The sequence below is a fragment of the Bos indicus x Bos taurus genome, chromosome 21 (assembly GCF_003369695.1).
Source record: "Bos indicus x Bos taurus breed Angus x Brahman F1 hybrid chromosome 21, Bos_hybrid_MaternalHap_v2.0, whole genome shotgun sequence".
NCBI lineage: Eukaryota > Metazoa > Chordata > Mammalia > Artiodactyla > Bovidae > Bos > Bos indicus x Bos taurus.
The window spans coordinates 57,644,807-57,669,979 of NC_040096.1; the positions used below are offsets into that span (position 1 = coordinate 57,644,807).

General features: G+C 53.8%; 1 protein-coding gene across 2 annotated transcripts in view; it reads right to left on the reverse strand.

The window, feature by feature from the left end:
• Positions 1 to 25,173, reverse strand: part of ITPK1 (inositol-tetrakisphosphate 1-kinase) — a 163,558-nt gene that overhangs the window by 114,133 nt on the left and 24,252 nt on the right. Inside the window, exon 3 of one of the 2 annotated variants that reach the window (XM_027520674.1) lies at positions 10,568 to 10,592. The exons of the other annotated variant lie outside the window; for it this stretch is intronic. Within the exon in view, the coding sequence (XP_027376475.1) occupies positions 10,568 to 10,592 (25 nt within the window). The remainder of the gene's footprint in view (positions 1 to 10,567; positions 10,593 to 25,173) is intronic. 2 annotated transcript variants of the gene reach the window in all.

The following is a 25,173-nucleotide window of genomic DNA, read 5'->3' on the forward strand; positions in this document are numbered from 1 at the left end:
ACCACCTGGCAGCACCCCAACCCACCCCTGAACGGCCCGCCCAGAGGTTAAGAATAAGGGCTGGTCCTTACTTTGCAGAGACACATTCACAGATGAGTTGACAGAATGATGAGACTGGCTTCAGACCATCCAGTGGGAACAAGGTCTCCTGGAAGTGATACTAGCCAGGAGGTCATGGACACCAAGCTGAGCGACAGGTACACAGAGATGCCCTATACTCCCCTCCCTACTCTGCTGGGTCACATGAGTTTCCCAAATAGCAAGTTCTCAGCTCAGTTCAGCAAACCCAGAGCACACATGGGGCCCGGTGCTGCCCTTCTCAGAGACGGCAGGGTCTGGCCCAGGATGACAGGTCCACAGGCAGCTCCAGCTTGGGGGAAGGAGGTCCCCTGGGGGAGCAGGGAATGGGTCTAACCCCATAAACAGAAACATGAGATTGGGGAGGGAGCTGGAGAGGGAGATGCCAGCTTCTTAGATGCAAGGATGCTCTGTGGTCTGTGAGACTGAGCAGAAGACAACGCCCGTCTCCACTCCTGCTTCCCCACGGCCAGTTGTGCGCCTCGGATCTTCATGTCAATTCACCATCTCACAGAGCCTCAGCCCCAGGAGGCACCTCCTCCCCAACTCAAATGGGAGCCACTTGTTTGCACTGGAGCTTCTGCAACTGTAATGTGCATTCTGCTCAATGAGGGATGCAGATTCGGGTTCAGCAGCTCCAGGCTGGCACTCTAACCCAATCCCAGGCAACGGCCCATGGCTGGTGGATCACACTTTTGAGTAACACTATAGACAACTTCACTCCAGAACAACCTTGAAACAGGTGGCTACTTTCAAAGTGGAATCTTAGCTTCTGGCTCTCTCTAACCCTTTTAACCCCTTCCTATTTCCCCATGTTCCTCCTTGCGTCTCTTTGCTTTTATGTGCTTGTTACATCCCCAAAGTGGCCAGAGAAATCAGAAAGCCAGCCAACGGCAGAGGGACCAGGAGACGGAACCCCAACTTGTGGAGCAGTGTGGAGGGGCTGGCTCCCCCAGAGCCCAGCTTCCCTGACTGGAGTGCTTTCTATTTAAAGGATTTACGCAAGTTGACTCAGCAAGTCAAAGGCCAGGAAAGAACACCCCAGAACTGAGGTTCACAGCCCTCTGAAGCCACACAGGACTGCTCTGATGCCGGAGATGGTTTCTATTTGTAACAGCAAGCCTGAAAAGCTCAAGAATAAAAATAAAACTGGCAGAACTGAAACCATTCAGCAGACGTTGACAGCACTTACATCGACTTGTGAACATTTTCCCACGCTGCCCTCCAAAATGTGGTCTCTGTCTCATGGCTACTAAAAACATCTGACACGCTCAGACCCCAACACATGCTTCCCCAGCCCCGTGTATCATGATTATATATTAAAAAAGAAACACTTTTGATAATCATGCTTACAGATAAATGAGTGTAACTCCGTTCGTTAAATGTATGTTAAGTAAAATGAGAATAAAAATAATTTTCAGTGTTTTGAAAATGATACAAATATCTGTCTCAAATTTTTAACAACAAAATCTATCTTTTAAAAAGGAATTAAGTTAAAAATCCACAACAGTTAAAAACCCAAAAGTGTTAACTTAGGCGAGGGGACAAAAATCCCACGCTTTTGAACAAGACAACATATTTTTCTAAGCAGCACAGCTTAACCTGTAGCCTCCTCCCCACCACACAGACACCCAAACCACACTGTTCCCTCAAGGATAAGGGAAAATAAGCCCATAATCCTTGAGCTTCTATTAGGCATCTTAGGTCCTGTGTGCTAAGGGTCATCCCATTCCAAAGATGAGGAAATTGAGGTCACACACAATCAGAAAACACAATGGCAACTCAGACCCAGACCTCTTGGCTCCACGGGAGACTGTGCTCAGCCAAGAACAATTGCAGTCTGTTCAGTTGCTAGGTCATGTCCAACTCTGCAACCCCATGGACTGTAGCACGCCAGGCCTCCCTGTCCCTCACCAACTCCTGAAGTTTACTCAAACTCGTGTCCATTGAGTTGGTGATGCCATCCAACCATTTCATCCTCTGTCATCCCCTTCTCCCGCCTTCAATCTTTCCCAGCATTGGGGTCTTTTCCAATGAGTTGGCTCTTCGCATCAGGTGGCCAAAGTACTGGAGCTTCAGCTTCATCGTCAGTCCTTCCAATGAATATTCAGGGTTGATTTCCTTTAGGACTGACTGGTTTGATCTCCTTGCCGTCCAAGGGACTCTCAAGGGTCTTCTCTGGCACCACGTATATCCCAACAATGGCCTTATTGGCCATGTGGAAACATCCCGTGTGGAACCAACTTCCCAGTCCCATGGCCACTCTCCCCAGAGGTGCTGGGGTCTGCTGTCAGAGGTCGGGGTCATACTCAGGTGGCCTTCAGGAAGTCCCTGCCCATGAGGAGCTGGCCAGTTGGGTGACTCCAAGAAACACCAAGGCAACTGATATTCCCCACGCCCCTTACACGGGGTTCCAGAGGATCCAGCAGAGGGAGCAGGTGGAAGGAAGGATGTTCACAGGTGTCCAACCCTACCTGGGCCCCAATTACCTGGAAATAAAACCAGGAGGCGCCAAGGTCAGCCAGCTGGGCCACCCTGGAGAGAGTGTGGGTGGCGAAGGAAACCCAGCTAGGGATTAATCACTGGACACCTTTAACTCCATGCTTTTTAAAACAATTTTTGAATCATGTGAATCATAAATCATGTGAAACTATTAACTAAATAACATACTTTTTTTTTTTTTTTTAAAGCTGAATGGAGAATTCCGCAACTCTAATCCTTGGAGGCAAGCACACCACTCTCCCAGCCATATGACCCCTCCCAGCTCTCCGTGGGAGAGGGGCTGCTGACCTGAGCAGCCGGCATTGAGCTCAACTGTCTGAACCAGCAACCCCTTCCCACGGCTCCACCTCTTGCACCGCCCACACCCCCCCCCAAGTCTAAGGACTGACCCCCTCACTCTCTGGCACCCCCACACACACACACCCAGGCACCACACCCTGCCATCTGTCTTCCCTGCCATCCACTACTGCGTCTGTTCTGGCTGGACCCCAGCACCCTCGATAAGCCCTGGCCCCAGCCTCTGACCAGAAGATCCAGCTCTTCCCCCTCCAGTCTGGCCATGTCTAATCGCCCCCCTCCACCATGTGTCCTCCCAGCGGGACCCTCCCCCATCACCTCTCCCACGGAGAAGCCCTTTGATGCTCCCTGACCCAGCGGCCCACCAACAGCTCACCTGGCCCTCCTCTGGCTCTACCAACCCTCTCTGACCTAACTGCTTGCCAACTCCTTTGTGGCCAAGGCCTCGGTGCTTTCAAACCACTCCACCAGCAGACAAACGACCCCCTCTCCCAGCCCCAGGCTCCTTGTACAGGCTGTGCTTCCTGCCCGGAATGACATTCAAATACTTCACCTCCCCATCCACACCTGCGCCTGGTTTATCCTGTATCCAGAAGCCTCAACTTCCCCATTAGGGCTTCCCCAGTCCCTGCCCACTCCCCTCTTTCCATGCCCACTGCCCCCCGTGTCCTCACAGACCCCATGAAGGCACAGACAAGTCCTCCCACCCTCCAGGCTTGCCCGTGAGCTTGGGACCACTGTCACGGTACCCCTTTGACTCCAGATGCCCAGCACCCAGTCCTCCATGTGCCCTGGGCACATGGCCTGACCTTGGCATCAATCTCTCTTTCTTAGTCTTTCCCTTCTGCTGCTTCTTCTGCCGCCCAACCTCCTGCCCAGAATGGTTTGTGCAGAAAAAGGGAAAGGACACACAAAGAGCTCCAACATCTCAAGCAGCAACAACTCTGGAGAAACCTCCAGGAAGAACCTGCCACCCGCCCTTCACTCCTGCAAGCTGGGAAAACATATTTACTTCCTCAACCTGCTTGAGAAGGAGCGGCTGCTCCAGAGACGGGGGGTTTTGTAATATCTGAATTCTCAAGGAATTTGGAAGGAGGATCATGAATCTAGAATCAGCAACTGTCCTTCTCACACTTACAGCTTGCTTATTTGCATTTTAAAATAAGACTCCAACCCCTCTCCTGCTAACAGCCATCTCCTGCTCCCCCCTGCACTTTGAAAATAACTGGTGAAAGACAGATCCTGGAACCTGGCGGGGCAGACGGTGGGATGCAAAATACATTTTCCTGAGGATGCTGGGGCTGAAGGTGGGTGGGACCACATAGGCACGATATTCCCACCACAACTTCTTCCACTAAATTCAGGGTTGCCCTTGAAAAGGGAGATGGGGTCCAGGGACGGAAAACTCACCAGCTTCCCTCCCAAGCCTTCCCCATGGATCAGGTCAGAGTGAAAAATGTTCCCTGGAAGAGCATCTTGCAAGGCTGATGTTTCAGCCCCAGGCCACAGATGACTCAAGTGTCGCGGCATGTTTTCTCCCAACAAAGGTTCACTGAGTGGAAAGGCCATGACGACGTGCTGTGCTCAGCCCTAGGTCACTCAATACCTAGATGTTCCGGGAGCAGAAGGGGCTGTGGGCTTAACCCTACCTCTCAGCCAGGCTCTGTCAGGTGGACGAGGCTCATCGCCACTAGCCAGGCTCACCCTGCCTTCCTCCAGGAAGCCTTCCTGATTTACAAAAGTGTGGGAAGGACCCTCCTCCATGCCTGTGCCTACAGTCTGTGCCCACGATCCCTACCCTCTTTGGCTCTGAATGCCAACGGTAGGCTTCAGAGAGCTGAAGGGATGTGGCCTGGGCCCATGCGAGTCCCCAGCACCCACAGCCTGTGACCCAGCAGGGAAAGGTTTGCTGAATCCTGTTGTGAGGGGCGGGGGAGAGGGGCAGTCTTCCCAACCAGCATTTGCCGGCTATGAGGGACCCTCACGCTCACTGGGGCTTCCCCTGTGGCTCAGCAGGTAAAGAATTCGCCTGTAATGCAGGAGACCTGAGTTCAATCCCTGGGCTGGGAAGATCCCCGGGAGAAGGGAAAGACTACCCACTCCAGTATTCTGGCCTGGAGAAATCCATGGACTGTACAGTCTGAGGGGTCGCAAAGAGCCAGACACGACTGAACGACTTTCACTTCACTTCACGCTCATTGGTTCAGTGAGGCCACCTGTCAACACCTGAAATGGAGGAGTCAACGGGGTCTGTGTATCCAGCGCCCTCGTTACAACAGTGCAGGGGGGAAACTGAGGCAAACAGGGACCTGCGACCATCACCATCACGACAGGCACCCCCTGAGGACACGGGGGTGGCCGGCCTCTTGTCCTACTCTCCCACCTGTGCTCTAGCTGAGTCCCAGCACTGATCACAGGGCAGGACTCCCAGTCCTCCCAGCCCTGCTGGACTGGGCTCACCTGGGGCTTCTCAGGCTTCCTGAGCAGGTAACGGCAGGCGTTCATTATTATCAAGCATCTCTTGGCCTAATAGACCCAGTTAGGGGAGGCCAGTTAGCCTGCAGACAAGCCCACTGCCAAGGCCTTTCTGAGTCTCAGCGGAGGCCCGGACCCCAGAGTCCGAGTGGCCCCCCTCGGAGCAGGGCCTCTGATGGCCTGAGAGCCGGGCTGCTGACCCCCCTCTCTGGGGCTGTATACGCCTCAGGGCCTGGTTCTGGGAAGCAAACGGGGTAACACTCTAAAGCATGGGCCTTCAATCCAAACCCCCCAAAATAAATGTTTAAAACTCTGTATCTATTTGTACATTTTCAAGCTGACATCTAAATTTCTCATCGTAAGTTTAAATACTTGTAGAGGATGTAATTTCCAACATATTGTAAATATTAACATTTCAAAATAAAACTGTTACTGTGTCTCTTTCAAATGGACCCAGTGGAATTCTAAATACCATAGCAATTCAAGATCCACCGTCATCCATCTTAAAATTACAGAATTGGACGCTTCTTAAACACTTGGAAAGATAGCAAGGCTCCTTCTGCCTCCTCAAACTCCAATTTCCAATCCACATCCCTGAGACATTTCTACTTTCAGTGTATTTCATGTTTGAAGGCCTTTTTCATTGATTAGTCTACCATACCATGAGACAAAAAAGAAAAATGTATATAAATGTCAATTTTTAATTTCACGTAACCATAAAGCTCTAACCGTCAAAATTTTTCTTCTGGATTGAATTATTATTACAACTACTATTAGCACATAATTGATCAATACAGCAGAAATATAAATCTATATAGGTAATAATCATAAAAATTAAACTTTATTAGAAATAAATCTTAGCAGAGATGAATGGTAATGCTTTTAAATTATTTCACAAACCCACAGATGACTATTACCTACTGCCAGAATAAAGCAGAGTTTATTATCAATTCTATCTCCATTTTTCAAATTTTATAGTGCTGAAACCACCTAGTCAAATAAATAGAAAGATGGAAAGAGATTTACCATAGCAAATTCTCTGAATTCCTTCAGAATTATATGGCAAGAATTACAGTAATTTATTATCAAAACTCAATTTATTTTTTTCCAATCTGGATGCCATTTGTTTCTCCTCTTGTTCTTACTGCGCTAGTTAGGACCTGCAATATAATATTGGATATAAGTAGTGAAAACATCAGCCGCTCAGTCGTGTCCGACTCTGTGATCCCATGGACTGTAGCCTGCCAGGCTGCTCTGTCCATGGAATTCTCCAGGCAAGAATGCCATTTCCTTCTCCAGGGGATCTTCCCAACCCAGGGGGAGGGAATGTTTTTTCACCATTCCCGACCCAGGGAGAAAAGTTTATTTTTTCACCATTACATATGATATGAGCTGTAGAATTTTTGCACAATGCCCTTTATCAGACTGGGGAAGTTTCCTTGCACTAGACTGCTTAGGATTTTATGCTGAGTAGACGCTGGACTTTGTCAAACGTTTTTTCTGCATCTAAGGACTTGTACCTAGAATATAGAAAGAGTTCCTAAAATTTAAAAAAAAAAAAAACAACTTTTAAGTGGGCAAAAGATTTGAATAGACACTTCACAGAAGATATACACGGATGGACAAGAAGGACATGAAGAAGTATTGAGCATCATTAATTTTGAGGGAGATGAAAATGGAAATCACAAGGTCATACCGAAGTACACGAACTGAAATGTCTAAAATTGAAAAGACAGAGGATACGAAATGTCGGCCGGAATGTGGAAGAACCAAAAGCCATGACATCAGCTGTGGGAACGAACAGATGAGAAGGCCGAGGGTCTGCAAGGCTGACTGTCATCAGTGTGTTCCCAGCCCCACCTTGGAGAGGTCACACACAAATGCTTCCTTCTAGCAAATGGCATCACTGCCTGGTAGACAGTGTTGCCCAACAATGTTAGCGCTCATAGTGTTACTACTGCTGTTCAACAGCCGGAAGAACAACTCCTGTGACCAGGACCCACAGTGCAGGTCTCACCACCATTTTACACTCTTGGTTCCTGAACCCAGGTCCCAACATCCTTTTTTTTAAAAAATATTAACAGGAGCCAAAGCCCAGGTAACAACAGGTATAAAAGCATGTAGTATGCAGAGCAATCTATAAACATGCAGGAGAGACCCAGTTATCACAAAAACCATGGGCTTTACAGACAAATCAACCGCACTGAAATTCAACTCCACAAACTTAACCAATTCAGTTCCTTGAGGGGAAAATTCTGAGCCTCAGTTTCCTAATCTCTAAAATGGATGTGAAAACACCATTCACATCACTGGGTGGCTGCACAAAGTGGGACCGTGCCCTTCAGAGCACTTGACACGGGAAATGCTGAGTGGCAGCTGTGGCGTGCTCACTCTGCTGCTTCCTCTTCAATCACTGCCACCCAGTGACTGGCAAACATCCATCACCAGCATCCAGGGGCCCACCAGCCTGGGGTCTGCTGCACAGAGGCTTGGCTGATTTTGGAAACAAAAAAAAAGCCAAGTGGCTTGGTTTCCAATTTCTTCAAAGAGTTTTTACTCTGTATCCTGAAATTTCAAGTTCTCCAAACACACAGGGATGCCAGGAGGAGGTGAACAGAGAGGCGTCGTGGTGGGTTTTTTTTAGATGCTGGCGTGGAAAGCATCCAGCCTGCCTTCGTGCTGGTCCCCAGCCGCCACTTCCTCCCCCTAAGTCATCGCCCAAATGAACAGCAGACCCATCAAGAAAGATTTCACAACTCTTCTTCTGCCTGGTACATTCTAAAACAATGGCTCCAGTTTCCCATTCCACCCAGAGACTAAATGGATTAAAGGTCTTGGTCTTCCCGGCAAGCCATGCAAAGCAAACACACTGACCCCTGAGTTGGCCCTCACACCCTGAAGCTCCAGGGGCTCCCTCCGCCTGCCCCCCTCCTGTCCGTTCCCATGGGAGAGGTGGCATCGCACTGGGTTATAGTCTGGGATCTGGTATGAACAGGGATCAGGTACTGGGGACAGAGCTTACTTCTTCACCTTTTAAGCAGCGACTGTTTGTGAGCACATGAATTCATTGCCTCTAAAAACGGCTCCTGAGAGAAATTTCCGCATGGACCCTGATGGAGGCTGTAGTTAGCCTCCAGGAAGTACCTGGCCCTTCACAGTGACCTCCAGCTATAGCTTCAGCTACGGGTCTAGGCTTTGGTGGTGAGTACAGCAGCATCTACAAAGGATCAGGGGGCTTCCAAGGAAACCATCAAAGATGACTAAGAGATGAAATTAAGCCAAAGTGTCCTGGAGCAGGAGACACCAGGCTCCAGAAGGACATGAATACAGCTGCACCTGCTCTGCCCGCTGCTGGACCCCGGGCAGGCATTACCAATCCACCCCTGTCCTCAGCCATTCACAGACTTTAAAATCCTCCGGCAGGCACTACTAATCAATCAAAAACGGCACTCAAAGCATTACTTTTGAGTATCCTTTGGACCTCCCCCTTTCGACGAATGGAGAAACTGAGGTCCACAGAAGAGTTCATCGCAGATCATGGAACAGCAGAGCCTAGATGAGGCAGGATGAAAAACACACAGCTGCTGAGAAGCTTCCAGAAACGACCTCCTCTTCCAAAACAAACCTCAGCCTCAGGGTGACAAGTTCAACCCACAAGCTATGAAGAGGGAGGCCAGGAGGAAGAACTCAGCAGCCGGACACCACAGCAGCCAGACAGAGGCGCCCAGCCCCACCCCACCCACCGCCCACCCCGTGGGTCCCAGGGGCAGAGCGGCTTGAGGGCACCACCCCCTGAACCTGCCAGGTGTGGGGAGGGGGATGGGGGCCGAAGTTAACAAGGTGGATTCTGAGAACTTCTCAGCAGGCTGTATAAAAGCCTTCCTCAGATATTCTAGAGGGTGGGCAGGCTCCCATCAGCCCCGATGCAGCCCTAGTCTGGGTTCTCCTCTCTGCAGCCCCAGGTGGAAGAAGGGCCACCAGCCAAGCTGCACACACAGGCAGACTCACCCTGGGCAGGGACAGGGAGCCCAACCAGGATACCCTCGGGACTCACCAACTACCTGTTAGGTGCCAGGCAGAACCTCTGGTGCAAACATCACAGCCTGCCCCTCATGAAGGGTCTGAGGGCATCTTCATGTCCCCGCAGAGAAAAATGGCCCCCTTCCATCCCCCCACAAGTCATAACTGCCAGGACAAACGGAGCTGGCCAGCAGGCACCCCTGGCATGTCTCCACCCCTCCCCACTCTCAGACAGACCCAGCCTCCTGGCATCACTGCTGCTGTCCGAGCTTGTCATCCATTTGGGGCCCACAGGGCAAGCTCCACACCCCAGGCGAGCTTCTCTCTCCAACTATCCTTCCTTCTCCAGCTAATGAGCTCATCTCGCGTGTGTGTATGTGTGTGTGCTCCGTCATGTCCAACTCTTTACAACGCCAGGGATTGTAGCCCGCCAGGCTCCTCTGTCCATGGGGTTCTCCAGGCAAGAATACTGGAGTGGGTTGCCATTTCCTCCTCCTGAAGATCTTCCTGACCCAAGAATCGAACAAGCATTTCCTGCGAATCCTGCATTGCAGGCAGGTTCTTTACTGCAGAGCCATCAGGGAAGCCCCAGTGACCTCGTGATCCAAGTCCAACCCAAAGTGAGGCAACACAGGGGGTCAGGAGTCTCTGCTGACTCAGTTCATGCCCCAGGGGCCAGGGGAACATCTCGAAGATCAGATGCGGCCACTGAGAGCAGAGAAGGACTGACAAGGGGGAGGGGACGCACCCTGGGGCGGGGAGAAGAAAGGTCTATGGAGATGACACCACTTGGGTCATGATACAAGAATGGTCCAGGTAGAAGAAGGCTCATCCCCAGAGGGCTAACAGCTGAGGCAGATACCCAGGGGCTGGAGTTCCCCTGAGGATGGCACAGACGGGTCACAACAGCACCCAGGACCGGGACGTGGGGCTATGCCCCCTCACGCTCCCCACCCTGACCCAGGGTCCCACAGCTCCCCCACCGACAAAGCACAGCAATTCCTCAACCCCCACCAGACAGCCAGCCCCAACTCCTGTCCACCCTGGGCAGCAAGCATGTCAATTCCACAGAAAGAGAAGTTAAAACAAGAGCAAGTGGAGAGAGGCCAAGCACCCAGACTCCTCCGAGAGCAGGAAAGGTAAGTGCTGCAGGCCCTTCCACCTGCACAGCGGCGAGGGCACGGTCTGTACTCACCTGCACGACTTCTATGCCTCGCTTCCTGTGGAGAAAATCAAAGAAAACACAGGTTACTCCAGCAGGGAGTAAGTACCCTTCCAGCACCTCCACCACAGCCAGCTGGAGGCAGGGCGGCAGCTGCACCTCTCAGGCCGTGGTCCCCGGGATGACCTTGCTCTCGAGGGGGATGCTTATGAACTCCCAGCCAGTCCTCGGAGCCACCTTCTGGCTGAGAGAGAAGGCTGGGTGCCCAGAGGAGGCTGGCTGGCACCTGCCCATCTGGCCCACAGCCAGCCGTCCCCCACTCCAATCCCGGAGCCTGGGCCTCTTGGGCACAGCTCCAGCCTGAACCACCCCAAGAAGACCTTCCGCCCACCGATGGCCTTAAGCCAACTACCCAACCCCACTCCCTCCCGGGCACCCCCAGGTCTGCCTCAGCCCGTCCCACTGCAGCCCACCCACCCTCCCACAAGGACCAGGCCCCTGGGCCCTCCAGTCCTGCCCTACTGCTAATCCATCGCTGGCCATCTCAGCCCCCCTGACACCCCGCCCACCCTCTGACCCTGGTTCAACCACCACCGTCCTCACCAGTATCCTCCGAGGCCTGGACCTTGTTCCCCTGCCCCTGACGTCTCCCCCATAATCCAGGACCGTGTCCCCTGACTTGCCCCACTCATTGAGCCGGGGTTGGGGTCCGGATCCCCACAGAAGCACACAAAGGCTCCCTGCTGACTCGCCCACCCACATTCCTTACTGCAAGCAGTTCGGGGCGCACAGGATCGGCTGGCAACTCTAAGCCCAGGCCTCACTCTCCATCCCAGCCCTTCGGACTCGGTTCCGACAGACACCCTCCCGGGAAGCCTTCCCTGACTCGCGACACCCTCTCCCCGCCCGTGTATGCAGGGTGAACTTGGGGCACCCTTCCTTCCCAGTCTGTGGTTATGGAGCAGCAGCGGGCTGTCACCTGCGGGGAGGAGCCCACGTGGACCACAGACACCACAACAGCCAGGCCTGTGTGCACTTTCCTGAGAAGAGAGGCTGGGGTCCCCCCCATCCCACCCCCCTGATGCTCAGAGGAGGCTGTGACCAGGCAAGGTCAGGATCTGGGGTTCCCTCACCCACATTGCCTCCTTGGAGCAGGGTCGGGGTCAAGTTCACTAACTGCACCTGCCCAGGATCCAGATGCCCCCTGAACTTCATCACATGAGGTTGGTTCCTGTGCCCGGCCTGGCCCGCAGGGGAAAATCCAAATGAAACAGTCATGGCTCGCATTGCCAAGGGGCTCACTGCCTGAGGGAGGCACAAAGCCCTGGGGAAACCTCTGGGCCACGGCGAGCAGACCCATCACCTCACACAGCACAGCGGAGGGGACACCTGCCAATCCTGGAATCTGTCATTTAACGGCTCCCACAAGCATTGCCCAGTGCCTTCCAAGCACCAGGCACCGAGCAGCAACGCACGAGGAGGCCCCCACGTGAGATGGTAAGATGCAGCAGAGGGGTGACCGAGCCACACGGCGGGACACGCCTGCCGGGCCACCCCTCCACCCACGGCACCTCCCAGGGCCCGGAGCCCTGAGCAACCCCAGCTGAAAACCACAGCGCCTGATGCTTTCGGGGTCCCCACTGCCAGCTGCTCTGCAGTCCTGGAAGGAACAACAGCCGAAGTCCATCTGTCTCCCTGATTTCACGAGGGGTCAGGCTGGACATGGCAGCACCGCCCTGGGCCACCAGGGCCCACGGGAGGGGCACGGATGGTGTCACGCGGCACCTGCGCCGCCTCAGGCATCGGCTCGCAACCCGGGCGTTCCTTTCTGAGTCCCAGTGTCCCCGCCTCCATCCCCGACGGTCCTGGCGCCCCAGAAGCACCAGGAACAGTAACTTGCTACCGTCACTTGCCGCGTGACTGTGACTGGCCAGGTTAGGCTCTTAGTCTCCTCGCCCGGCTCAGCCCCTGCCCCCAGCCTGGATGGAAACCTCCAACAGCTGAGGGAGAAAGAAGCCTCAGGTGACGAGACTCCAGACAGACAGACGGACAGCCTGGAGGAGACGGGCTCCCGTGCACATGACGCGTGCCAGGTGGACGGGGTTTCTGCCAGGCGCCGGCCCAGCCTGGCTTCTCCCTCCGAGGGAATTCTCTCCGCATCCAAATTACCCCAGCATGCAGCTCTCATGTCCTTAGGAAGCCAGCTGCTGCGGTCACTTCCAATCGGTCCACATCACATAGCCCAGAAGGTTCCCACCCTCCTCCCCCGTCCTAAAAAACAAACAGGACTCCAACTTTGAAAACAGATGGAACACATAAAATAAAAGAAACAAACCACAACAAAAAAAGTGGTCTTGGGGACAGACTGAAAGCCTCAAGTGGGGCTGAGCTCCCAGGAGCCGGCACAGCTTCTCTGCAGCTCAAAGCGTCAGAAACAGGATAAACGGCGCTTCTAGCAGGAGAGAGTGGGCTCAGCTCCCCTTTCCACGTGCACCCAGCCACACGGACACCACACATGCTCACGGTGTGAGGAGGGAAGGCCCAATGAGCGCTCGTAGTGCCTTGCACAGTGATCGCCCATTACTCTGACCAGCAAGCTGAGACCTGGCCGCCTCCAGAGAGCAGCCGGTCTCCCACACTGCATGGTCACGGCACAGCTGGTTCAGAGGCACCAAGGGGGCAAGTCTCGTCTCCGTGCCCCAGGGCCTCAGGCGTAACAGGGGGGCCTAAGGAGGCGAGCGGAAAACCACGTCCTACTGCCTCACACTTGGGAGAACAAGTTCTAAGCCTGCGGGGGTTCAGACTTCTGCACCTGGAATTTCTGCAGAACAAAGGTATCAATAGCCTCGTTTCCCAAGCAGCAGGCTCCCGAAATCTGGTCCTAACCAGAAAGTTCAGAAATTAAATTGTGACACCAAAGGAGAAGCGGGAGGAGGCAGGGCAGGAGGGAGGGAGGGAGACGGGAGTGAGAGAAGGGAAGACAAAGCAAGCCTGCTGCCAATTGAGTAAACTGCTCCTCCTGAAAACCCCGTGGCCTCGCCCCACAGACACAAGCAAAGCGTGTGGGGCTGCAAATGTTAACTGCCACACTGCCCGAGAGAGCAAAAGCCCACAGCGCCTCAGCCCCCAAGAGGGGCTGCTAACAAATGGCATGCGGTCAAAGGAATACTATGCAGCAGTTTAAAAGAACGAGGAAGTGCTCCAGGCCCCGGAAGGCCTGCATTCTTTCCAAGATACTGCTATCAGAAAGCAAGATGCAAACCCTCGGCCGCACGTGGTTACTTGGGTTCAGAACAACATCCTGGCATGCTTGTGCCACGCAGAACGAATCTAAAAGAACCAGAAAACAGTTGTGGCCCAGCCTCCGGTCAAGAGCAAGGACAGAGGTGTCTGAGAGGTAAGGGGAGGAGACCTCCTCCTCGCTGTGCAGCCTCATGCATTTCTTGAGTTTTGTGCCATATGTGTCTAAGGCATGCCCCCAAACTAGAGAACTGCACGTTTTCAATTAAAAACAAAACAGTTGCCAGCATTCCAAGGTCTGGCATAGAAATGCCTGATGTAGACACGGGTCAATCAACCAGTTGATGAAGTGGAATAGAGGAGCTCAGGATTTATCTAGAAAAGCTTCCCAGTGCTGCTCAAAGGGAAGCTGCCCTGTCACCCTCTCCAGGGCCTGTCAGGCACCAGAGCATCCAGTTAACTGGATGTCTAAGCCACTTAACTACTTGGGTGTCTGAGAAACAGATACGGAGGGAACTGGAACGTTAAGGTGGCGCTAGCTATAAAGAACCCGCCTGCCAAAGCAGGAAATGTAAGAAACATGGATTCGATCCCTGGGTGGGGAAGATCCCCTGGAGGAGGGCATGGCAACCCACTCCAGTATTCTTGTCTGGAGAATCCCACAGACAGAGAAGCCTGGTGGACTACCGTCCATAGGGTCGCAAAAAGTCGGACAAGACCGAAGCGACTTAGCACGCACACACCACAGCGGTAAAGCGATGTGCGCTTCTTTTTATTTTCTGGTAGTTTCTAAATTTTCGACAAGGAGCATAGATACTATGAATACTTCTAAAATTATAGGAAAACGTAACAATAAAAAATAATAAAAGAATTTTACCTAAAACCTGTACCTCAAGAAAATCCCTCAAGAAAACCTAAAACTGTCATTTCCTTGATAAATATTGGATTCCTAAGTTTTGGACGCAAGCCTACCTCACCACTCATAAGCTTGCTTTCCCAAAAGCTGGCTATCGAATGAAGGGAGAATCTGCTTTGCAAAAGGGACCTCCGTCCCCAGACATCCAAGGAGAGCATACTCCTGGGGAATTTCAAATCCTTCCAGACCTTTCCAGGGCAGGTATAAGACACAGGGCTACAGGCAAGAGAAGCAGAAGCAAGGGAGAAAAATCAGCAATGGGGTGTCATCAGAGGGGTCATCAGAGGTGCCCTCTGCCCAACAAGGAAAGAAAAGTCCTGGGATAGCTGGGAGAATTCCAGAAGCTCCGAGAGAAGAGAGCAGCGGCCAAAGAAGAGCGAAGTTTGCCAAAAAGGGGGCCCCTCGGGTTCAGCAAGAAACGCTTTCTCACAACGGGTGCGGCCACAGCCACCGGCCTCCCCCCTCAGGCATGGCAGAGGCTGGAGAACCCCGCTGCGGAGGGAGCCCGACCAGGTGGCCTGGCAGCGATCTCACAGCAGAAGGGATCGACCCGGAAACAGGGACTTCCCCCACCACCCCCAGTGGGCATGGAGAAAGGAGCTGCACCTGCCCCAGAGCTAAAAACCACTTGGAGATGGGAAGTGTGTAATTATGTAAGTGCGAAGCCAGGCATCACTCGCACCCCAGCCAGCTTGGTAATTACCAGATTTCAGGAGCCCCGAATAACGCCCTTTAGCTCTATGAGGCCAGCAGGCAAACCCCCCACACCCCCATCTCTCCCCGGCCAGCAGAAGGCAGGGTCCTCGAAATGTCTCCTGAGGACTCGGGGCTCCCCGAATGGGCGGCCAGGCCTCCTCTCTCACCTGTGCATGGACGCACACTCTGGTCCCACGGCCCCAAATGCCACGCCAACATCACCACCTAACCCACAGCCCAGGTCAGCTCCTGAGGGTCCCTCCTGGGCTCCCACCCTCCTTGGAGCCCCCACACCCAGCACGGTGCACTGACATTGAGGCTGCCTGGCTCTGGGCTGCCGACCCCTACTAGGCTAACAGCTAGTAAGGTGGACATTAATGGTGTCCACCAGTATGACAGTTCTCCTCCTGGGCACTCACTCCCTTGGACACACACACACTCACCAGGCTAGGCACAGCTACGTGGCTTGCTTTGGCCAAGGAAATGTGCACTAAACAAATAGAACCATTCGATGGCTGGTGCTCGGCTCTCCAGCCTATCCTTCTATTGCTCAGAAACTGTGGGAGCATGTGGGCAGAGATGGCCCCCAAAGCCATCCCAGATGCACTCTTGGAGAGAAACCTGGCTGGGTGGCTGTGAAGAGAGTCTGGGAACCAGGGGGAAAAAAAGAGGACTTTTTTTTAAAAGACTTTTTATTAAAAAGACTTTCAGCTTAGGAGTGGTTCTCAACCAGGGCAATTTTGCCCTCTAGGGGACATTTAGCAACACCTGAAGGCATTTTTGATTGTCACACCTGGGGCAAGTGCGCCTGGCACGTAGAAGGCAGAGGCCCTACAATGTACAGAACAGCCCCTGAAACGAAGAACCACCTGGCCATGGTGCTGAGAATATGAGAGATGCCGAGATGCAGAGGACCAGTGCTGAGCGTCCCCAGGGAGGCCACACCCAGGGAGGCCCCCAGCCCTGGAGAGTCACCCGGGCCCAGAGTGGACTCTGAATGAGTTATAAATAAACCTGTTACCAACCTCTCCGGAGGCTTGTTACTGCAGCCTAACCAGACCTATCCCGATGGACAAATGCTCCTTGAGGAAACAGGGCTTGTGTCCTCTATCTGCACCCCAGATCCCTAGCATAGACATTTGGAGGTGCCGTACACAAGGGTTGGGGGAGTAGCGCAACCCCCTCCTTTCATCAAACTCTCCCAAGAGAGATCCTGTGCTGTAAAAACACCCAGGCCTGACCTAACTCTGAATCTGCACAAGCTGGTCCTGCTGCGAAACTCCCGTCCTTGGGCAAACTCCTACTCGTTCATCAGGGGCAGCTCAAACATCATACACGCTGAGAGGCTGTTCCTGGCCCTTTCCCTGGGCAGAAACGATGGCCTTTTGGCCACAAGGCCATGGACACTTAAGGCCGCTCTGTGCTCAGTCTGGGGCCATGAGCCCCTGAAATCTGAGTCTGTTCTTTATTCCAGCCGCCCCTGCCCACTACTGACCCCTCCCCCACACACCAGGCAGGCGCTCGCAAGCACTTCCCGAATGAGGGTACCAGCCTCCACTCCATCCCTGAGCACCCCTACCTGTCTGCTTCCAAGGCTGCGGCCTGGTTCACTCACCGATGGTTTCCTAATTTGGATTTCCCTTCTCTTAGCAGCGCCAGAAACTGAAATGGCTCAATACAAAGGCAACATACGAAGAGATTTTACAGCCAGGACAAACATTCAATTGTTTGGACAGCTCCAAGAAAGAACCAGATAAACTGAAAGCTAGCATACTTGGGGGGCAGTGGGGGTGGGGGGGTGGGGAGTGGTAAGGGGGAGGGTAAAACCCTTCTCAAGACTGGACAGTCACCTACTTCGGTAACTGAAGCCCTTCCCCCATACGAGGTGCCCCACCTGGAGGAGGCAGGCGGGCCAGAGGGTCCTCGCAGAGGCATGAGTCAGCATGCTCCTTCAGACCTAGAACAAGCCCACGGGATCCCCAGAAGTGGCTTTTCCTCGTGAACCCAGGATGTGGGCGAGAGGCAGGGTTAGTGACTCACCTTTCCACACCTCCAGGAAGAAAGCAGAACCGCCCAGGCCCAAAGGCCTTGGCTACAGAGACACATGACAATACGGGGCCAAGACGCTCTAAAAGCCCACTCCTCAATTTGCAGGGTCGGGAAATTGAGGCAGGGGCGGAGACGACCCAAAAATGTGCCCCGCTGCCTCCAAACTGTCATCGCTTCAGATTGGAAACGGCCCTGACTTTTCATCTAAAACCAAATGTTGAAATTCCCTTAATGGCGCTTGACACACCTTCACTTTTCAGTATAAAAATCCTCTACTTGAAATTCTTTTCAGATCTTTGACTATCCCCTTGCACACAGGTGCTATAATTTTTCCTTCTCATAATCAGGGAGGGGCCCTAAATTGCAGGCAGGAGAGTGTTAACCAGGAACAGGATACCCACAGGGACATCAGGAAGGGTTGGTTCCAGCGCCTTCCGCCACCCACAGCTCTGGGCACTTGCCTTGGGGCTAATAATGACTCAGTCGGTTCTCTCCTGAGCAGTTTATTTCCAAGAATGCAAAGTCATTTTAACATCAGCCCAGTGATCAAGGTAAGCTCCAGCAGGAAGGCAGGCAGGAATCCCTGCGTCATATTTCTGTCCTTTGGACCCACTGGGGGAGGGAGAAGCCTGCCCAAGGTCTGGACTGTTCTCAGCAACTCTCCTCAAGGTACCACACACGCTCAAAATAACTGCACAAGCGTGTGCCAGACCTGCTTTTGGGATGCCGGCACTCTTTAAAGGCTGCATGCCACAGCAGATTAAGTATCTCCATCTACCCAGATCCGCTGCTAGTATTCCCTCACCACGGAAAGCTCCCTCCAGGCCTAAGGGCTGGAATCCAAGACCAAGAGAAGGGTTCTTTGAGCCACCTTCTGTGGCTGGAGGGGGGGTCGGGGGGAGGAGGGAGGACGGGGAGGTATCTGTGCCTTGTGCTGTCCTGAGCCTTCAAGCACAGGAGCGCAGACTTCCTTGTCATTAAACATTTGCTGACCTTCTCCACCCAGCTCTGGGCTGGCCTGGGAACAGAGCACTTGCCGCAAGCCACAAGCCCTGCCTAGAGATGCTGGGAGCCACAGGGCCCTTGAACAGACCTAGCCTCTGGGGGATGGCAGTGACAGGGGAAGGTTTCTGAAGACTGCCACTTGAACTGAGCTCCAGGCGCAGCCAGGAGGGCAGTTGCAAAGCACCAGCACCAGCTAGGGCAATGCCAGGGCCTCTGGGCACTGGGGTTCCCTGGGCCCCTCTGCCTCAAGCACCAAGGCTGCTATCACATCAAAGCAAGGGTGAGGTTGGCCCCACCCCCAATCATTGAAAACTTAAACCACAGCACCTGAATCAAATATTTTCCCAACCCGTATCTACTTGCAGGATGGGGAGTGGGAAAGCAGGCCCTGGGAGTCAAATACCAACCTTATCCATGGGTCTGTGACTAAGGGTAAGGAGTCAGAGCCTGGCTCCGACCTTGACCCAATCCCTCCCAGCAGGAGGTTCCGGAAAAGGCAGTGCATTGGAACACTGCATTCATTTCCCATTACTGTTGTAACAAATTACAACAAAGGAGAGCTGAGAACAACCCAAGTGTGTTCTCTTGCAGCTCTGGAGATCAGGCGTCTAAAATGGGTCAGCAGCTGAGCCATGTTCCTTCCTGAGGCTTGGGGAGAAATCACGCCTTTGTGGTTTCCAGTTCTAGAGGCTGTCTGCATTCCTTGGCTTGTGGCCACATCATTCTGACCTCTGCTTCCATTGTCACATCTCCCTCTGACCCTCCTCTTATAAGGACCCATGAGATTACACTGGGCCCTCCCAGATAATCCAGGATTCTCTCCCATCTCAAAGTCCCTCTGCAACATAAGGGACCATATTCACAGGTTCTGAGGACACCTGGGGTAGCCGGACATTATTCTGTCTATCCCAACATCAAGGCTCTTGCAGCTCTGCCATCCTCTGCATCCCAGACACCCCCTCAAAGTGTCCATGTGTGGGCTGTGGCAAATTGAGATTTGTCCAGAGGTTCACTGGGAGCCTCGACAGTCACCAAGGGGGAAACTGGAGCTAAGCCCCTACGCTGCCCATGGGACTCTGAAGGGGGCACTGGGCATAACGAAACACCGATACAGGGGTTCTTGATGGGAAGAAGGCCCAGGCCTGGATGTCAGAGACCTCAAGCCCCAGGCCTGGAAGTCTTAGTTGTATAAACTGGGGGAAGGGATGACATTCCTGACCCTGGGGTCCACCCCTAGGCCTAACAGAGGTGCTCAGATCACTGAGGCTTTCCTACCCCCAACTCTGAGGCCACCTGGCTCCACTGAAGGCCACAGCTCCAAGCTGCCAAGAAAAGACTCGGCAGACAGAAGCTGGAACCGGAGCCTAGCACCTAGGCACACCGGGGCCAGCAGGGGCCTGCCCAGCACCCATTTACAGACCCCGGGGGTACCAGGCCCTGCCCCTTGGCCCCTTCAGAAGCCCTGAGCACCCAACTCTAGAAACAGGTAGGGGCTTCATCTGGGGCCTCTGAGACCCTCAAATTTCAGGGAGGGTTCCAAGGGGTTGGACACAACCCAAACAAAGGGCTGGCAACACGACTAATTCCTGAGCCCCTCACTCCCCACTCAGGGGGAAAGCAGGGGCTGGGGTGGGGGGAGAGGCAGGGGAAGAGGTGGGGGCCAGGAGGGGCCTAAGAGACGGCCCCTGAGCACGAGGGGCTGTGACTGCCCTGTTTCTGCAAGTGCGGACATTTAAAGAGGTCAAGAAATTCACCCAAAACATCGGGCTAAGTGAAAAAAGTCAGAGAGACAAATACTGCAGAGTATCACTTCTAAGTGGAAACTTGGGGAAAAAAAAAAATCAAACTCAAAGAAACAGAGAATAGAATAATGGTTGCCAGGGGCTGGCAGGATGAGGCAAACGGGGGCGAGGTTGGTAAAGAGACAAAGTGTCAGTTCAAAGGAAACGGTCTGGGGATCTAATGAATAATGCGGTGACGGCAGCTGACAGCCCTGCACTATATGACTGAAACCTGCAGAGAGTAGAACGTAACCGCTCTCACCCAGGAAAGGAAGAGGGGGAGTAAATAAACATGTGAGGGGACAGGCCCGATCGGTCCTTCCACAGTGCACACACGCTGAACCATCACGCCAGAGACTTCAAATATTCAAACACATCACAATTTCTACTCTGGGTTTTGTTTTTTTTTTCAGGTCATATTGCCTTTTTAAAAATATATTACAATTTTATTTGTCAAGTATACCTCAATAGAGATGAAAAAAATACATTATGTGTTAAAAAGAAAGAAAGAAAAAAGAAAAGGAACTCACTCAAAGACCCATAGGAAATCAGCCACAGTGGAACCACAGTCTCAAGTCTGGTCTGTCAGCAAAGACCATACCCGTCCAGTGACCTGTGAGGGTGGGGTCCAGCCAGGTCTGTCGGGGGTGAAGCTTCTGGGATTTCCAGGGGAGGAATTGTTCTGGACAGACGTGCCTCTCACCTGCACCACCTGCCACCACCCAGCCACTGACCCAAGTCTGGGCTGTACTCCCTCCTCAGACCCCTGACCCCCAGGAGGCTAGAGGAGCAGGTGCCATCTCCCCTGAGAGGCCCGCGGGTCAACAGCCCAGAAGGGGTTTCCTGAGGAGCCGCAGGCATCTCGAGACCTCTGCGCAGTGGGGACCTGAAACGCCTGGGGTCCCCCGAGGCCCCAGGAGCAAGGGGAGGCCTGCTTTCCCCTCTCCAAGGGGCTGACGCCTCCTTCTGACCACAAAGTCAGCTCAAAGCCACACTTCCCAAGCCGGAGGGAGCCGGTTTAGGCTCAGCTGTAGAAGGGGCGGCCAGCCCCCCAAGGAAGGCTGTCCAGGCAGGTAGGTAGGTGGTGACTGCCCAGGGGTGGGAGGGATTCAAGCCGAGGCCGGATGCCACAGTCATGGAAGGGAGACGGGTACATGCGGGAGGGGACGGGCTAACATCTCAGGAGGTCTTCCCCATCTCTAAGCGTTTCTGACCCCCGAGTGAGAAGAAGCAATCGGTCCTCTGGGCCTCCCAGGGAGGAGAGGACGAGCCTGGGGCCTTAGAGGACCCCAGCACCAAAAGGTGAAGCCCCAGAGCCTCCTCCTAGATGGCAGGCACGCATCACACCTCCTTCCTGCCCGGCCTCTCACCCAGCCAGGCCCTGCAGCTGGCAGCCATAGCAACAGGCCCCAAACAGCCCAAGAAATCCCTCAGTCAGCCCCACGCAGAGTGTCATGGCAGTGGCCAACCTGAGGCTAAGGAGAGCCGGGGCCCTGGGCAGAAGTGAGAAACTCCGAAAAGAGGAAGCCCCATCCGGCCAGAGGGGAAGAATGCTTCTGGGTCGGGAAAGGGCAGCCTCCCCGCCCCAGACATAGGCCTCGGTCCTGAGGGCCACCAGGACCACCAGCCACAAACCCGCCGACCCTGCCCACCCCCTAGGGGTCTGGCCTGTGAGCCTCTACATCTAGTCTGTGACTCATCCCTGCCCCCAGCATTCAAGACCTCTGCAGCAGGCACCCATTCCTCACCCACCCCATCCGCTTCTAGTACAGCTGGCTCCATGCCCTCCCCCTCATCTGCCCTCACTGTCAGCCCCCTCGTGTGAACACCCCACCCCTTGCCCACCATCCACAGCAGCGGAAGCCTCTTGCCTCGCACAGCCCCTCTCCGAGGGCAGCCCACGAGAAAGGCAGCCGAGGAGCTTGAGGAGTCAAACCCCGACTGGAAGGGCCAGGAAACAGTGTCTTCTCCTGACCTGGGTGCCCCCGGAACTAAGAGCCATGCGCACAATCCACCCTATGCCAACCCTGGCAGGGTGGCTTGGGTTGAGGGGGGCCCCACTTCCCTGACTCAGGATGTTAACCTGCTGGACAGTTCTCCAGGGATGACCTTAATTTGCAGGGTAAGAACTCAAGATGGAGAAGAACGGGTCCAAGCTGCAGGAGGTAGGGAGGCGAAGCCTTTTCTTAGCCAAGATTTTTCTTAAACTAAATTCCTCCAATGGCTTGCTTTCTCAAGAACCCCCTTTCCATCCAAGGCCGCCTTTTACTCATTTGTTTATTTCATGCCTGTTTCTTGAGCCCCTACCCTGTGCCCAGCATGGTGGACACATCACGGTGAGGACAACAGAAACGGCTCCTGTCTTCAAGGAGCTTCTAGCACAGAGGAGTGGGTGAACAAGCAAACCACAGAATTAAGTACAACAAGGTATGACATATTCTGAAAGGAAGGCCCAAGGGACTGACAGAGAAGGGGGGACTATGCTGAGGTCAAAAGGCCGAGGAGCAGCTAGACGTTGGGGGTAGGAAGCCTGTGAGGCAGCAGGAATAGTGTATGCAAAGGTCCTGAGATAGGAAGGAATTTAGAGCAGCTAAAGAACTCAGCAAAGATCATGGAGGCTGATCATCAGTGAGGAGTGAGAAGGGCAGGAGGCACGTCTGGGGCCCGGAGGGCCTGTTTCTGTGCCATTTGTTCCCCTGGTCCAAGAAATCTTCGCTTTGCTTAAGCTCGTCGCAACTGGGTTTTCCTGTCACTTGCATCCACAAGAATCCCAGCTCCTTCAACATCCAAACCAAAGCATCATATTCTATCACCTTCTCCAACAACCTGGGCCTCAATCTTGGAAGCAAACACTCCTATCCATCCAGCTACCCAACCCAGAGCCCACAGCACCCTCCACTTCTCTCGCATCAGTCACCAAAGAACGATTTCACTTGGGTCTCCAGGCAGCCAAGGGCTGGGGGTCCCCCTCCCAGGGAGGTAGGCGATTGCATGATAGAAGGAGGGGCAGGAAGAGAAACGCAGATGGTCTCTTGGCTGAGGGAAAAAGAGAACCCCCATCAACACTGGCTGGCTGATTGCATATAATTATGAAGGAAAAACGCTCTTTAAAATTAGCTTCCCAAATGCGAATGTAATTTCAAGTGTCCCTTGCAGTGTGATTACAGCGTCAACCGAGGAATGTTTTATCGCCGGCACAGATCATGCAGGCCCCTGCAGGCAAAAAATAACGAAGCCAACCAGGGCACCAGGGCCAGGCAGCTCCCTGAGAAGGGCCTGCAGCTGCCCAGGGGAAGCACCAGCCCAGGAAACCCAGCCCAGAACCACCCTGGCTCCCCTCTGCAGCTGGCTCAGGGCCTTTCCCAAGAAAGCCAGAGGCACATCTTTCTCTGTCTTTAGTCTTTGATGTTCAGACTCAAATCCCAGGAAGAGCCAGTTCATAATAACAAGGACGGCTTCAGTCTCTGTATGCCTCCTACAGCCAGGAGCTGTACTCTGTGCCTCAGTTTCCCCATCTGTAAATCGGGCATGATCATGGAGTGTAACCCATGCTGGAGACTGAATGACGAGCGGGCAGCCAGCTCCCATGAAGCCTCAGAACGGCATTGCTGGCCCTACAGACATGGAGCCTGACCTCAGAAAGGCTACACGAGCCATTCAGCTAGTGGGAGACGAGCAGGGATGCAAACCCAGCTGGCCTGGGCCCGAACTCCATGCTCTCGGCCCCCCGGGGCCTTAGCTGGGCTTGGGAGGCTGTGGCGGAGAAGGGGCCACTCAGAGCTTCTCGGTGCCCCTCCTGGCACAGTTGCCAGGCCTGTGTGCACTGTGGCCTCAGCCTGCAGCCCGGCCCTCCCCATCCTCAGCCCACGACCCTCTCGGGGACTCAGGGTTTTAAAACGCCACAGGCTCTGACCGAAGCTGACCCCCACTATTCGCCTCTCCCCTCAGGGGGTGCCTTCTAGCCCTGGGCCCTCTGCCTCTCAGGGTCCTCCCATTTTGTACACGAGAACCTAGGCCCAGAACTGAGAGGGACTGGAGGTCTCACCCAGGATGAGCCTGGCGCTGCGGGGTAGGGGCATCACACTCGGGCCTCCCCAGTCTGCACCGGCACCCAAGGAAGACAAAGGCTGTGTCAGCCCCATTTCAAAGATGAGAAAATCGAGGTCTGCAGAAGCATAAAAGGACAGGTTCAGGGTCTCCATCAAGGGAACAGGAGAGCCATGACCCCCAGGCCATGTGAAGTGCCCACAAGCACACTGCCACTGTGTGTGTGAGGGCCTCGACTGTGTGTGTGAGGACAGGGAGCCCCTAGAGGGGCCACCAGGGCAGGCCAGGCCCACACCTGGCGGCTGGGGGGCCACAAAGTCAGCCTAGCGGTGCTTCTCACTGGAAGCGATTTTGCCCCCAGGGGATACATGCCCACTCCTGGAGACATCTTTTGTTGTCTCAATGGGCGAAGGGGTGGCACCCAGTGGGCGGAGGCCAAGAACACCGCCACATCCCATGACGCACTGGACAGCCCCTAACAGAAGGGGATCTAGGGAAGCCCCTAGCGGAAGGATCCGGCCTAAAATGTCAACCATGCCAAGGCTGAGGAACCCTGAGATACAGAAATCTGAGAACAAGGATTTGGATCTGCCTAGACATGGGTTGGGTCAAAACAACAAGACTTTCAAATAAATAAATATGTATAGCAAATTTCAGTTGCTAAGTCGTGTCCAACTCTTTGCAACTCCATGGACTACAGCACACCAGGCTTTCCTGTCCTCTGCTATCTCCCAGAGTTTGCTCAAGCTCATGTCCACTGAGTCGGTGATGCCATTCAACCATCTCATCTTCTGCCACCCTCTTCTCCTTTTGCCCTCAATCTCTCCCAGGGTCTTTTCATAATCGGCTCTTCATATCAGGTGGCCAACATATTGGAGCTTCAGCTTCAGCATCAGTCTTTCCGA